The sequence below is a fragment of the Macaca nemestrina genome, chromosome 5 (genome assembly GCF_043159975.1).
Source record: "Macaca nemestrina isolate mMacNem1 chromosome 5, mMacNem.hap1, whole genome shotgun sequence".
Taxonomy (NCBI): Eukaryota; Metazoa; Chordata; class Mammalia; order Primates; family Cercopithecidae; genus Macaca; species Macaca nemestrina.
Window position 1 is genome coordinate 180453487 of NC_092129.1, and position 15062 is coordinate 180468548.

At 44.6% G+C, this 15062-nt stretch overlaps 1 protein-coding gene across 1 annotated transcript; it reads left to right on the forward strand.

Annotated features, from left to right (window-relative positions):
• Positions 1-11503: 11503 nt before the first annotated feature.
• Positions 11504-11828, forward strand: LOC112427664 (small ribosomal subunit protein eS27-like). Its single transcript, XM_024794638.2, has one exon. The coding sequence runs from the start codon at positions 11507-11509 to the stop codon at positions 11759-11761; it is 255 nt and encodes an 84-aa protein (XP_024650406.1). The 5' UTR covers positions 11504-11506; the 3' UTR covers positions 11762-11828.
• The last annotated feature ends 3234 nt before the right edge of the window (positions 11829-15062 follow it).

Sequence of the window (15062 nt, forward strand, 5' to 3'; positions counted from 1 at the left end):
TCAGCACCAGGAGGAGAAATGGCTGTAAATTATCAAGAGACTGGCCGGGCGCGGTGGCTCAAGCCTGTAATCCCAGCACTTTGGGAGGCCGAGACGGGCGGATCACGAGGTCAGGAGATCGAGACCATCCTGGCTAACACAGTGAAACCCCGTCTCTACTAAAAATACAAAAAACTTAGCCGGGCGAGGTGGCAGGCGCCTGTAGTCCCAGCTACTCGGGAGGCTGAGGCAGGAGAATGGCGTAAACCCGGGAGGCGGAGCTTGCGGTGAGCTGAGATCCGGCCACTGCACTCCAGCCTGGGTGACAGAGCGAGACTCCGTCTCAAAAAAAAAAAAAAAAAAAAAAAAAAAAAAAAAAAAAATTATCAAGAGACTCTCATCAGTGGAGAAGGCACAGGTTTAAATTTGTATGGCAAACCTTACCCTGTTTCCTGTGCTTTTCCCGGTCCATCCTCACAACTTCCTCTTACACCCGGCCTTCTTTGTTTCAGGTGAAGATGGTATTTCAGCCTGAACTCTAAGCCACCTCTTTGAGAGTTACTCATGTCTCTGGGTATCTCCCTGTGCTTATGAGACACACATGTTAGTAAGCGTCTTCTTGTTTTTCTCTTGCTAATCTGTCTTTTGTTACAGGAGTCCATCCCAGCTAAGACTCAGGAGGGCAGAGAAAATTATTTTTTTCCTCTCCTACAGAGCAAATGTGTGGGATTTCTCTGTCTACATGAGAACTGTTTTTCAAAGAGGTCATCGTCTTGTGAAGCTGTGTACCTAGTTTGTTGATTTTTCAGAGCAGCCCTGAAGATCCCTCCTTCTGAAATTGCCTTTAGAAGCAGTTTGTGAAACTTTCAAGAAACTTGGACATATTCCTCACATAACATTCCACAGCTCGCCCAGCTCCTGCATTCCTGAGACGCGACTTCACGAGTTGCAATGACTTAAAAATAGAATCTCCCAAGAGGGATGATGTGACACTCACGTGTGCCAAGACATGTGTGTCTTAGTCACTAAAAGGGCCAGGCACAGTGGCTCATGCCTATAATCCTAGCATTTCGGGAGGCTGAGGCGGGCAGATCACTTGAGGCCAGGAGTTCGAGACCAGTGTGGGCAACACGGCAAAACCCCCATTACTACTAAAAATACAAAAATCAGCCAAGCACAGTGGTGCACACCTGTAATCCCAGCTACAAGGGAGGCTGAGGTATGAGAATCGCTTGAACCTGGGAAGCAGAGGTTGAAGTGAGCCAAGATCACGTCACTGCACTCCAGCCTGGGTGACACAGCAAGACTCTGTCTCAAAAAAAAGTGTCCTAAAAGTGTCACACCTTTTCACCAAATACATCAACTAGGGAACATTATGGGTCTATGCACGATACCCTAATCTTATGGATACTGATGCAGCAGAGGATTATTTGTATCAGGAAAAAATGGAAATGATGAATTCCCTTAAAATGGGGACTGGTTAAGTAACTTTCGGTATATTCACATGGTGGGGTACTCCTAAGACACTAAAACTTAAGTTTTAAAAAAAGATTATAAAACATGGACAGCATAATCCCAATTAGATTATAGCAAATACTGAAAGGATAGACCTCAACATTGTGGGGTAGGGGGGAATTCTAATGTTCCTCTTTTGGGCTTTTTGTATTTTTATTTCATTTTCTTTTTTTTTTTTTTTTTTCAATGGATACATATTCTTTTGTAAATAAAAAATAGGTTTATTGAGATATATAAAAATTTACCCTATTTTAAAGGTGCAGTTCTATAGATTTGGCAAATGTACTGTGATGTCACCACCATCACAACCAACATATAGAATGTTCTGTTGACCTAAAGAAAGAAATTGAGGCAAAATTAATACAGAATTTATCCGGGCCAAGGTTGAGGACTGCAGCCCCAGACACATTAAGAAGGGCTCCAGAGAACACAGGAGAGGCTTGAGTTTTATTCTTGCTTTTGTTTTTTAAAAAAGGACAGGCTGGGCGTGGTGGCTCATGCCTGTAATCCCAGCACTTTGGGAGGCCAAGGAGGGCAGATAACGAGGTCAGGAGATTGAGACCATCCTGGGTAACACGGTGAAATCCCGTCTCTACAAAAAATACAAAAAAATTAGCTGGGCGTGGTGGTGGGCGCCTGTAGTCCCAGTTACTCAGGAGGTGGAGGCAGGAGAATCGCTTGAACCCAGGAGGTGGAGGTTGCAGTCGGCCAAGATCACGCCACTGCACTCCAGCCTGGGCGACAGAGAGAGACTCTGGTCTCAAAAGAAAAAAGGACGAATCAGGAGAGGGGCCAATTACCAAAGCTGTTTGTTAGGAATTCTCATTGGTTTACAGAAATAACATTGATTAGTGATTGGCTATGCATTGTTGCACTATAGGGCATGTCCAGCATACGGGGCTGCTGTCACATTTCAGTGTCTTTCTGGACCCGACCATTTAAAGGGGCTCACGTTCCTCAGAGGAATGGTTTCTTTTCTTTCTCAGTTTCTATCACCCCCCCAGAAGTCCCCGGTGCCCCTTTATAGTCATTCCACTACTACGCCTTGCCAGGCCCTGGCAACCACTGCTCTGTATTTTCTGTTACTATCACTTTGCCTTTTCTAGAACGGCATATAAATGGAGTTGCACAGCACATAATCTTTTGAGTGGGCTTTTGATCTCTTAGCCTGTTTTTAAGATCTGTCCCTTGACTTCCAGACTTCCTATGATATGGTCAAACAGCAGTAATGCTTAACTGGGTGAACCCTGTCAGTTGGGGTTTCCATTCCTTGCAGTCGGTAGTAGTCTGAGCTGATACAATACAGACATTGCCTTTGAAATTCTACTCATTCCTCAAGACCCTCCTTAACACCACTTCCTCCAAGGAGCCTCTTAGAATAGTTCTGCCCCAAACAATTATGACTCCTTCTCTTTGGATCCTTGTGGCATGTTAGGGCATTCATATTCTCCTTTGTAATATAGTTCATTGTGTACTGGCTTAATCTGTCCCAATATTTCCAACCAATTAGATGTCAATTAGGCTGCTTAAGGCCAGCAGCTGTCATATTCCTGCAAGTGCCTCACTGCATAGTACACAATTAGCGCTGGACGGATTCCTATTTCCGTCACTTTCCCAGCGTGTTGCCCTCTCTGCCCTGGTCATTCTGGCCTCCTCACTGTCCTGCACATGGGCTGGGCTCACTCTCACCCCTCTGACCTCCAGGATACTACAGGCCAGTGTTTGCAGGCCTCACCAACAGCATCATTTATAACGGGAAGGAATGCTAGGTGTCTGAGCCTGTGGAGGTTCCATGCCTGGCACACTGCAGGGCTGGCAGGCTCCAAACATACTTCTCAGGAGAGGCAGCCAAGAACCCTTGCGTGAATTCTAATCTCTGCCCATGGCCTCTCCAGGCTTTGATTTTGGCCTCTCAAAAACTGACCTCTTTGAGAAAACCAACAATTCAATTCTGCAGTGTGTAGCTAAACATATCAAAGGGGGCACTAAGTTGTTACTCCCAGTAAAGGATCTTGTTATTTTGCTGCAGGACCTCTCAGAACTTTTAGAATGGTCCTGTGGTTTGTGGGTCTCTAGCAGTTGATACAGTGTCCGGCAGTTCCCATATGTATTTAACTGCAGACTCTGCCCCATTAAAAAAAACTTTTATCTTGAAATTAATTACAGACTCAGGGGAAGATGCAAAAATAGTGCAGAGAGGTCCTAGGTGTGCTCCTGGCTTCTGTATTTTGTTGTAGCCACGTGTAGGAGGCTCAGACTTTCAGAAGCTGCCTTCAAAACGTATGCGCTACTTTTTTCTTTTTTCTTTTTTTTTTTTTGAGACGGAGGCTCACTCTGTCACCCAGGCTGGAGTGCAGGGGTGCGATCTCGGCTCCCTGCAACCTCTGTCTCCCAGGTTCAAGCGATTCTCCTGCCTCAGCCTCCCGAGTAGCTGGGACTACAGGCATGTGCCACCACGCCTGGCTAATTTTTTTGTATTTTTAGTAGAGATGGGGTTTCGCCGTGTTAGCCAGGATGGTCTCGATCTCCTGACCTCGTGATCCGCCCGCCTCGGCCTCCCAAAGTGTTGGGATTACAGGCGTGAGCCACCGCCCCCGGCCCTATGCAATACTTTTTACTAAGATCTCCCGCTTTAACAAAGACAAAGAGAGTCCATTTCTTTCAAAGATCTGAGAGGTCTTCACGTTTAGGGATGGAGTGCATTCATTTGTGAGCAGCACACACAAAATGTGGCTTTCACGTGTAGCTTCTATATTTCAAGGGCCAGACCCAGAATATACATTTTAAAACTTGTCAGCAGCAGCCACAGGCAAATTAAAGCCCAACAAAAATACTCTATTTCAGAGTAGAGTGCATGTTAAACAGCTTATTCCTCCCAGATATCTTGTCATTGACACCGGCAATCAGAAACAGGTAAGCAAGCCCTAATTACAGAGATACCAAGAAGTGAGAGGTCAGAAAGGAGAGAGAAAAACCAGCTGAACATGGCATTCTGCTCTCTAATGCTGCCCTAAGATTGCCACTTGCTCGAAGAGTAATTTGTACCCAAGGAGGGCTAAAACGATGGCACTCCTGACCTCTGACTTGGGGAGTTTAAGTTTATCACAGATATTCTGGCTTTTAAATTGTGTTTCTTTTTCTTCTTCCTCTCCAGCCGTGGCCTCCTTCTCTCCCCCAAATAGATACCAATTGCATCAGCCACGGCCTTGCTCCCCAAATCCGCCATACCCTGCCTGGCCTTTGCATGAGCAGTACCTGCTGCTGGGCACGCCCTTCCGCCTCTGTCTCAGAAACCCTCTCCAGTGCCCCCGGTTGGAAATGGCCGCTCCCTCTCCTGGGCTTTCTTGGCCACATTCTTATTCGTAAGGATTGTTCTGCAAGGGCCAGAAACTTCAAACTAATTTATGCAAATATGGGCAATTCATGGGTCTCAAAACCAAACTGTGGGAAGAGCAGCGATGCCAGGAGGCAGGGATCAAACTTCATTCACCAAGGAGCCCAGGGGCAGGACGGAGGCATCAGAGTGGGGCCCGGGGATGGGAAAGAGCTCTGTGTTTGGCAGCAGCTTCCATTCAAATCACTTAGTGGGGGCAGGGCCAGGGAGGCAGGAGGAGACTCTTGGTGCTATTGGCAGGAGCATTGGGAAGACGTGATGGGAAGATAGAGCACTGGCTGTCAGGATGGTTCCGCCTCTAAAAAGGGATTACATTTGACTTCTTGGAACACCTATGGAAGCTCCGTCCTCTCACACTGGTTTGTGAGCTCGTTAAAGGGCAGTGGTTGGTCTTGTTGGTATTTCTGCCACCCCAGGGCAGGGCATGGGCACAGCAGTGCCTACACCCAGAGGGCCTCAGTCATGTTTGTTGGGTCAAATAGTCATTAATAAGGTTGTTTGGCACTGATGAGCTTCCTGTGGCATAATTCATGAAGTGTGTGACATTTAGGACCTCTGGGTGGGTTAACAGTTAACAAATCCTCAAGGTCACCTTTCCCCTAGCAGACTGACTCACCTGCCTTTAGCCTAACCCATCGTTATTTCTCTAATCAAGATAAAGAAATAAAGCAAAGATTTACTGTCAAGTAACCTAGCTACTGCTTTGTTAAATTTTTATCTATGAAAGATTAATTATCCGATAGTGCCTTATTTTGGATTAGTACAGTCATGATAATGATGATGAAAAACACAATTACAGGTTTTAATTTACCGAGTTCAATATTGCTCTATTTTCTTTAAGTGGCTGGCCTCACCTTGATTGCTATGGCAGCATTAGATAAAGCAGTTGACAATATTCCAATAAACTGTTACTTTTAAAAAGAGAGGTGTTCATTTTAGACTTACTGTCCCAAGACCTCTGAGAAAAAAATTCACATTAAATAAAGGGATTTTTTGAGAAGCATATAAATAGTTTGCTCTGTTAGGAAGCAGGAAATGCTGGGCGTGCTGTGTACCCAGGGCTCACGGGGTGGGAAGGAAGTGGCCTGGAAGCAGAGGGCTCTCCCTCCAAGTCCCATTGACAACTTGGGTATTATCCTTGGTCCTACACTCTGCTCCCCGCCTGACAGATTCTACCTTCTAAAGTTCATCCTACTCTGTCTCCTCATCTCTGCTCCCCGTAGCACCATAGCATGGGCCTACATTCTCTCTCCTCCTCAGACCAGAGGCTGCAAAACTCTTTCTCTCAAGGGCCAGTGAGTACTTTAAGCTTTGTGGACAAGCGGTCTCTGTCCCAGCTGCTACTCAACTGGGTGCCTGAGTTGAAGTGGCCACAGCGGATGCGTAAGTGGTGGGTGTGGCCACAGCAGATGCATAAGTGGCGGGTGTGGCCACGCTCCAGTAAACCCCAGGCTGCAGCTGGCTTATACCCTCAGACTGTGGTTTGCCAACCCCTGGAAGCATCCCTTAGCCACTTCATCCCCAGTCATCGGCCTGGGTTTTTCTCTTCTTTATATCCCCAGACCCTTACGGAGTGTCTTGCACCTAAGAGACATTCAATAAAATGTTGTTGAAAGAATGAATGAGTTCTCTAATCTAAGCATGCGTACCTATGAGGTCATTCTATGACTGAGCTGCCAAATATAATTTCCAATTTCATTACCTTAAGAGATTTGGAACTCTTTGGAGATTTACTAAGAACTAGAAATCCGTTACCCTCCTAACCACATAATGTACATATTTACTTGTTGTTCTAAGCACACTTGTTTTAGAAACATAGAATCCAGCATCTCTTACCGTAAGTATTTTAAAACACCTTCCTGTTGGTGAGGGTAAGCATGGTAAGTGTGATCAGATCTTAAACAAGAGGAGTTTTGTTTTCATTTAAACAAGAGCATCTCAGACATAAGAGAATGATGAAAAGGTCTGTCGTTGGCAGGAAGAATACGATATCATTAAACTTTGTGTTCGGTCAGACATATTTTGCATGCCTTTATGGTTAATCATTCTTAGAAGAAATTCCTCACCTTATTACTCCAAATCACAGCAAAAAGGCTTTGTTTTAGCTGTTTTGCTTTTATTTAGAAGGGATGCCAAGGGTCACACAGCTTCCCTCTGCCTAAACATCACCTCCTGCAGAGGGGTATGTCTCCCTTGGGACTGGCACAAATCTTGAGTGTCCTACCCTGAGAGGGCACAGAGTAAGATTTGGGTGAAGTATCCACCACCCTCATTAGCAAACTCTTCCAAGGTACTATGCTTTTAACAACTATTAGAGAATGCCAGAGCCAAAATCCTACCCAAACAGACAAGCAGAGTTTGGGGCTAGACCCTTTAGATATCTTTGCATATCTCAGGGGCCAGCAAGGTGCCATAGCTGGCTTTCCCTGGCTTGTGGGAGCCCATTGTGCACATCTGCTCCCAGTGAGTTCACACTGGTAGCTTGAAATGAGTGATGATGGGCGTATTTACACAATGGAAATAGGCCAATGATACAAATCAGGGCATTCTAACACTGTGGGTGTGAGACTCATCAACGTTACCTGGTTCCTGCTTTCAAAGAGTCTGTCTAGGAAATAAAGCATGGACATAGGAGACGATCACAAATAATGTCAACCTCTCAAAGGGACCTTATGTAAACTTCTTAACCCCTCTGCATCTCAGTTTTCTCATCTGTAAAATGGGGGTAATAATACTTACCTGGCAGAGGAGATAGGAGGGTTAAATGAAATAATGTATACAAAGCCTATAGCTTGTGGGAAGGTTGATAGTATGTACTTATTAAAGGTGACCTTTATTATTATTATTATTATTATTATTATTGACTAACTAAAGAAGAAAGGGTTTAAGGATGAGAAGAGTAACAGGAAATTAAGATCTGAGGCAAGTGAGCCTATGGCAGTTTTCGTCTACATACTACTGAATAGCTCCAGGGTCAGTGTCAGCCATCTGGTCTACCCTCAAGGCCTAAATAGCATCAGAATCTTCCAGGAGGAGGTTTGGTTCTGCTCCTGGCTCTCACGTCACTTCGGCATGTGATGTAAGTCTTCACTCGCAGCCTCATGTATCAAAGAAATCAAAAAAGAATCAGGAGAGAAACAGCTGTTATTAAAACCTACTCTGCTGGCCCCAACCCAAGGTCTCAGGAAGAAGACAACAATACACAGAGCCTACAGTGAAACTGGTGTCTATGGAAGCAGGAAAGAATCACATGCCTGCTAGAACACGTTCTGAATGGGCTGACTCCACTATGCTTTCAAAAGGAAGCTCTTACCATGGTAACTGCGTCACTGTGGACACTGAGCAACCGCAAAAAAGACAGAGGCTAAGCTCCTGTTTCCTTCCAGGAAATAGAAAAAATTGTCTCATGTGTGTTTCTGGAGGATTCTTTTAACAATTTTGTTAAGTTTATACCTTCCTCACCATGGAAATCCAAATTAATAAAAGTAAAAATGTTCTAATTTTTTACACACCAGGACTTAGAGATGTATCTGTTTATGCACTCAAATGAGATGGCAAGCGAGCAGTTTGCTGACGAAGGACTTCTTTCAGATGGTGTCACCCATAGTTGCCATTGGATATGAGTTATCAGTTAAGATTCTTAGTTGTAGCAACAGAAACCAATTTTGCTATTTTAAACAAGATGGGGATTGATTAAAAGGACATTGAGAAGCTCAAAAATTCTCTTGGTAGGATGGAGAGCCAGGCTTGGAAGTAACGCACCCAGGAAATCCCTCCCCTACCCACTCCAAATAATGCCACCAGTGATGCCGCAGGGCATTGCCAACACTAGCGGCACTCCTGACATTGGACATCACCAGACTCCAGCTGCAGCTGCAGCCAGAGCCGCTATCAAGACTGCCTGCGGAAGCTGGACATAGCTCCTGGCTCCTTCACTAGCACGGATTGTGTACCACCTCTATTTCTATATGCTATGAGCTTCTTAAGCAAGGCTTGGCACAGGTGCATATGATTGGTGGAGCTTACATAATACGCCCATTCTGAATTGCATAGGAAGCTGAGAAAGTGAGCAATTGGCATCAATAGCTTTGCTACCAGGAGTGTGCTCTGCTATTTAAGGTAGCGGATTCCATAAACATAAGAAAACGAATTCAAATCAAGTGAGAATGCTTCTGGCTGCAAGTAATAAAATACGCAACTAGGCTGGGCACAGTGGCTCACGCCTGTAATCCCAGCACTTTGGGAGGCCAAGCTAGGTGGATCACTTGAGGTCAGGAGTTCAGGATGAGCCTGGCTAACATGGTGAAACCCCTGTCTATACTAAAACACAAAAATTAGCCAGGCATGGTGGTGCATGCCTGTAATCCCACCTACTCGGGAGGCTGAGGCAGCAGAATCCCTTGAATCCCTCGAGGTGGAGGTTGCAGTGAGCCAAGATCGTGCCACTGCATGCCACAAAGTGAGACTCCATCTTAAAAAATAAAATAAATAAATAAATATCCAACTAAAATTGACCTAATAAGAATGGCTTATTTTCTCACATAATGAGAAGTCCAGGAGTAGGTGGTTCCAAATTTGGTAAATTTAGTGACAAAGAATATTCTTAAAGATCCAGATCCCAGCTGGGCACAGTGGCTCACACCTGTAATCCCAGCACTTTGGGAGGTCAAGGCGGGTGGATCACCTAAGGTCAGGAGTTTGAGACCAGCCTGGCAAACATGCTGAAACCCTAGCTCTACTAAAAATACAAAAATTAGCCGTGCATGATTGTGCATGCCTGTACTCCCAGCTACACAGAAGGCTGGGGCAGGAGAATCGCTTGAACCTGGGAGGTGGAGGTTGCAGTAAGCCAAGATCATGCCACTGCACTCCAGCCTGGGCAACACAGTGAGATTCCATCTCAAAAAAAAAAAAAAAAATCCAGATGCCTTCTATCTTTTTGCTCCACCATCCATAGAGCACAGACTTTTGCCTTTAGGCTTAGGTCCTTATGGTTAGGAGATGATGGCCACAGCTCTAGACATTACAGCCTCACATATGCAAGTTCCAAGAGTCATGTTTCTCTTTGCACATCTCTTTTTATCAGCAAAAATATGATCACCGGAGTGATATAGAAAGAGTTCCCTTGTATCTCACTGACCAGGAATAGGCCATGTAACTTTCCTAATTGCAGAGGAGACTGGTGAATGGAATACTTGACATTTCAGCCTCCATAGTGCAAGGTAGACTCTGCCAAGAAAGACCAAGAATAGGTGAGTCTCTGTTAGTAGGAAACGAGTAGGGCCTGCTGTTGCCACCATTTTTAGAAATGCTGGAAGACTGCTAGGTGGATATTATGAAATGAGATTACCACTAGACTTCATCCTGCAGGAAAATGCTGATCTTTCAGTAGCATGTGCCAGGTGTGCTTTGTTGGGAAGGATTCTGAAACTCTGTCTGGGCTCAGCAGGAAAGAGTAACATCATTGGTTAGTGATGACTGCCATGGGCATGGGAAAAGGAATTGTCTCCATGCGGGCCACAATTGGCAAACCCATTGTGGAGAGAGACCAGCCTGTTTTGTGAACTTCTTCATTTCCTTGCAGAGCATTTTTGTCTGGTTTTGGAGGGCTGAGCACACCAGGGGAGTTCCAGCAGGGACCGCTGTGGGCCTGGAGCTTCTGTGATGCCTTACCCAAACACCACCATCCTGCATTGTTCTTTTCCTGATGTCCAGATTGTCTCTTTGGCACACTTTTCCAGCCAAAATGATTGACACAAATCCTTGGCCTGTGAATAAATGCTGGTGAGTACCAGCACTGGCCGGGGGCGAGGATCAACTGTGTTATGGGAAGGCCCAATATTTTCTTCAAACGCTTACTTCACCTGTAACAGCCACTCTTGGTGAACTTGCTCTTATCTCATAGTTTTTGCTCCTGAGATCTAGGGATATTTGGTTGAGATCTATGTATTTCAGGGTAAGATATAGCTGTGTCATTTGGCCCTTCTTCAAGCATGTAACCACACACACAAAAATATTAATAGTAAACACTCATTACAACCACAACCACTGCCACCACTAATGATAAGTAACACAATAGAGTAATCTTCACAACAGCCCTCTGAGTTGGTCAACCTGGGTAATAACAGTAGCTAACTTCATTGAGTAATCACAGCCTTCCAGTCACTGCGCTAGGTGTTTACGTACATTCATTTAATCCTTGCCAAAACACCCCGAGGGTATTGTTGTTTTTTCCATTTGTCAGATGAGGACATTGAAGACTAAAGAATTTAAGGAGCTTCCCCAAGGTCACGTAACTTGTAAATGGCAGACACTAGATTCAAATGCAGGTCTGTCTTTACTCTCAGGTTGAAGCTTCTCCCCTCCTATCCCAGTGCTCCTTATTGTTATGTTTTCATTTTAGTGTAGTATTATTTCCTTTTTGGTAAACTGAGGAAACTGAGGTATAACGATTGGGAGTGGTCCCTCGATGGCCACCCAGCTGGTAAAGGACAGAGCCACCTGGGAGCCTCCGGAGGCTTCTTAATCCACAACCCCATGGGGTGAAGACAGATGATTGCTGCTGCAGAAAAGCAGGGGTGCGTCCTTCCGGCGGTGACAGCCTACCCACACGAGAACATGCCTCTCGCAAAGGATCTCCTTCCTTCCTTTCCAGAAGAGGAGAATAGGAAACACAAGAAGAAACGCCTGGTGCAGAGCCCCAATTCCTTCTTCATGGATGTGAAATGCCCAGGATGCTATAAAATCACCACGGTCCTTAGCCATGTACAAGCGGTAGTCTTGTGTGTTGGCTGCTCCACTGTCCTCTGCCAGCCTACAGGAGGAAAAGCAAGGCTTACAGAAGGATGTTCCTTTAGGAGGAAGCAGCACTAAAAGCACTCTGAATCAAGATGAGTGGGAAACCATCTCAATAAACACATTTTGGATTAAAAAAAAAAAAAAAAAAGTAGGGCTGCAGCTGTAGAGAAGTTAGGGGATTGGGGTACAATAGCTCAATTGCCTAATCCATCAGATGCCTTTGCTGCCATATTCAAGCTTCCAAACAGAATGCCATGTAGCACAGCTTAAAAGGGCAATACACTAGAAGGCAGATATAGCAGGACTGGTTTCTTGGTCAATTAATTGACCTCTCTGAGCCTCAGTCTCCTCTTCGGGAAATACAACCAACTTTATAGAGTCATTGGGAGCATTAAATGAGATAGCTGCTGGAACTAAGCACTTCATGCCTGACGCTTCAATGCACCCGCCATCCTTTGCTGTTGCCACAGGTCTGTCTTTTTTTTCTTGTATCCAGAAGGTTTGTACTTATCACACCCTAATCAGGAAATGTTTCAGGACGACAGTGAGTCCTGGTCATGGGTTTTTCCCACAGGGATTGACCAGAAGCCTGGACACTTTCACTGTTTTTTAGTGAATGCATCTTTCAAGGCTTTAGGCCTTGTAAAACAAAACCATATTGCATTAGAGTCACATGTCTTGAATGGTGAGTGTGAGCTGACAATTGCACCTGTTTGAAAGCAGAGATCACTTCTTACGTATCAGAGGATCTCCGACTCAAGACTTTGCTTGGTAGATGGAGATAAAAAGTCTAAGTGACCAGCAGTGGTTAATAGGTAGCCAATTTTTATTCATTTATTCTCTTGAAAGTGCATTTTGAGATTTTCAGACAAGAGCTACAATTTAGTCATGCTGTATACCAGACTGCTGTTCACTTAAGAAAATGTCCCTCGTGGTTGCCTACAGATAGCAATGTGTGGGCCCTCCATTGAGTGCTAAAGTCACCACTTCTGGACAATAAGCTCCATGAGGGTAGGAACGTTATAGCCTACTCCACAGTAGGTGTGCTAGTAAATGGTGATGTTGGATGTTGCTGGCGGTTGAATGAATGGGTGGGTGGATGGATGCATGGATGGATGGTCTCAACTTTTTCAAAAAGGAGATTCTGTAGAACAAAGACACCATAAGAACAAAAGTAGATTGCCACTTCCCTCTGGGTTTTTGGCAAAAATTTTCCACCACAAGTTACGTAAGCACATACGTAAAATGAAAAACTGGATGAAGGAAGTGAGCCTATTGGATGACATTAGTCCTGGCCATAGCCAGCCACCACAGACAGAAGACTCTCCCCAAGCTCCAGAGTGGGCCACAGCCACAATGGCAGCCATGCCACTTCAGCTTTCCGTGATGAGCTCACACTTACACCCACAGTCTCCCTTCCTAGGTTAAGAAGGAAGTGGCACCAGAAGTCAACAATTTTATGTTTTTCTTTTTTGCCTGTACAAATGGAAGAAGCATGAAACAAAAATTCCCCCTAAATCCTACAACGGCCTTGGACAATTAGTAACAGCTTCTTTTGAAAATCCTACCGACTTAGCATAAAGCCACCACAAATGTTTTTAATAACAATTTGGAGGGCAAAAGAGAGCAGTGACTTACAAAGGAGCTGCTGTGTGCCATGCACGGGGGAGCTGGTTTTACAGGTAGTGTCCCTTATCCTCAAAATAGTCCTGTATTGTCATTCATGTTAAATGACGGAAGTAAATGGGTCACATGACTCACCCAAATTTGTAAAAGTAACAGATTCAAATCTAGCTCTAAAATAAAATATCAGGTTTCAGTAAGAAATATTCAGGTGAGGTAATAAGAAAGTTGAAATAGAGTGCTGGATGGATTAGCACATTTACATCTTGCATAAACCATGAATAATACAATGATCACGTACGTTTTTGTTTTGATTTACTGACCCACGTTCTGTAGGTCATGTGCTTTAGGTTGTTTTTGTTTTTTTACTACTAGAAATAAATTTGAGCCAACACATCTACAATCTTATCTGACTCTCTTATAATCACCTCAGATGTTTGCCATAACATTTACCATTCAGCGTTTCCCAAACTGGTGCCTTCTGGCACACTTCTCACTGAGGTATTATAGAAGGGGAATTGAAAAAGTCTTGCATGCACAAATTTAAATTAAACAGAGGTAAGCAAAAGTACAGATTTATTTAATGCCAAACTTTCCAGTTTCCAGAATCTTTAACTGTTAATGTGTATAAGAAATTGTCGACTGGGCGTGGTGACTCACGCCTGTAATCTTAGCACTTTGGGAGGCTAAGGCGGGCAGATCACCTGAGGCCAGGAGTTCGAGACCAGCCTGGCCAACATGGTGAAATGCCGTCTCTACTAAAAATATAAAAAATTCGCCAAGCGTGGTGGTGGGTGCCTGTAATCCCAGCTACTCGGGAGGCTGAGGCAGGAGAATTGCTTGAACCGGGGAGGTGGAGGTTGCAGTGAGCTGAGATCACATCATTGCACTCCAGCCTGGGCAACAAGAGTGAAACTCTATGGAAGGAAGGAAGGAAGGAAGGAAGGAAGGAAGGAAGGAAGGAAGGAAGGAAGGAAGGAAGGAAGGAAGGAAGATTAATAGTCAAGGGGCATGCAGTATACAGCATTGCTCAAACTTATTTGAACTCAGAATCTTTTTTTTTTTTTTGTACCATGCTTATGAACAACTCCAAAAAGAGTAGGCAAAACCTTGACTACACAGATTTGTGTTTCACAAGCTCAGCCCTAGAAGCTGCCATCAGATGAACCGTGAGTCTGCTCTTGGTGCCTGGCATTAACTTGGGCCAATTCAGCGTCTGAGAGTCCCAGACTGGCTAGGTTCATCTTACCTTCCAAGCTACTCTGTTAATGCTTAATAATAATAATAACTTTTCATGGAAAGTACTTCAAAGTCTCAATTTCTTTCACCCACACACCAGGCCATCATTAGCCATTGACATGTTGATTTTCCATTGAGAGCAGGGGCCATGTCTTGCTCACCTTCCTATCACCTTGGTTAACTCATTCATGACTGTCGAAATGGTCCTCAGATGCCTGCCCATCTCTCCACACACACGAGGCAAACACTTCTATCTCCAATTGACCATTAACAAAACTGAGGCACAAAGTGAAAGTTAGGAAGTGGCACAACCAGGACTAGAACTCACAACTTGGGATGCCGAGTCATGAGGTCATTCTGCTAAAGGCGTGCTGGTCTACGGCTCTAAATTGTTACTGAATAGTATTCTAAAAGGAAAGAAGATTAAGATTAAAATTTTAAAAATGACCACATTGGATTCTTGCTGCTCTCACCTCACAAGACTATCTGAATAGCCCAGGGGTTAGTTGCTGCA

Coding starts and splice junctions, on each gene's coding strand:
- LOC112427664 (XM_024794638.2), top strand. CDS start 11,507: ATGCCTCTCGCAAAGGATCTCCTTCCTTCCTTTCCAGAAGAGGAGAAT.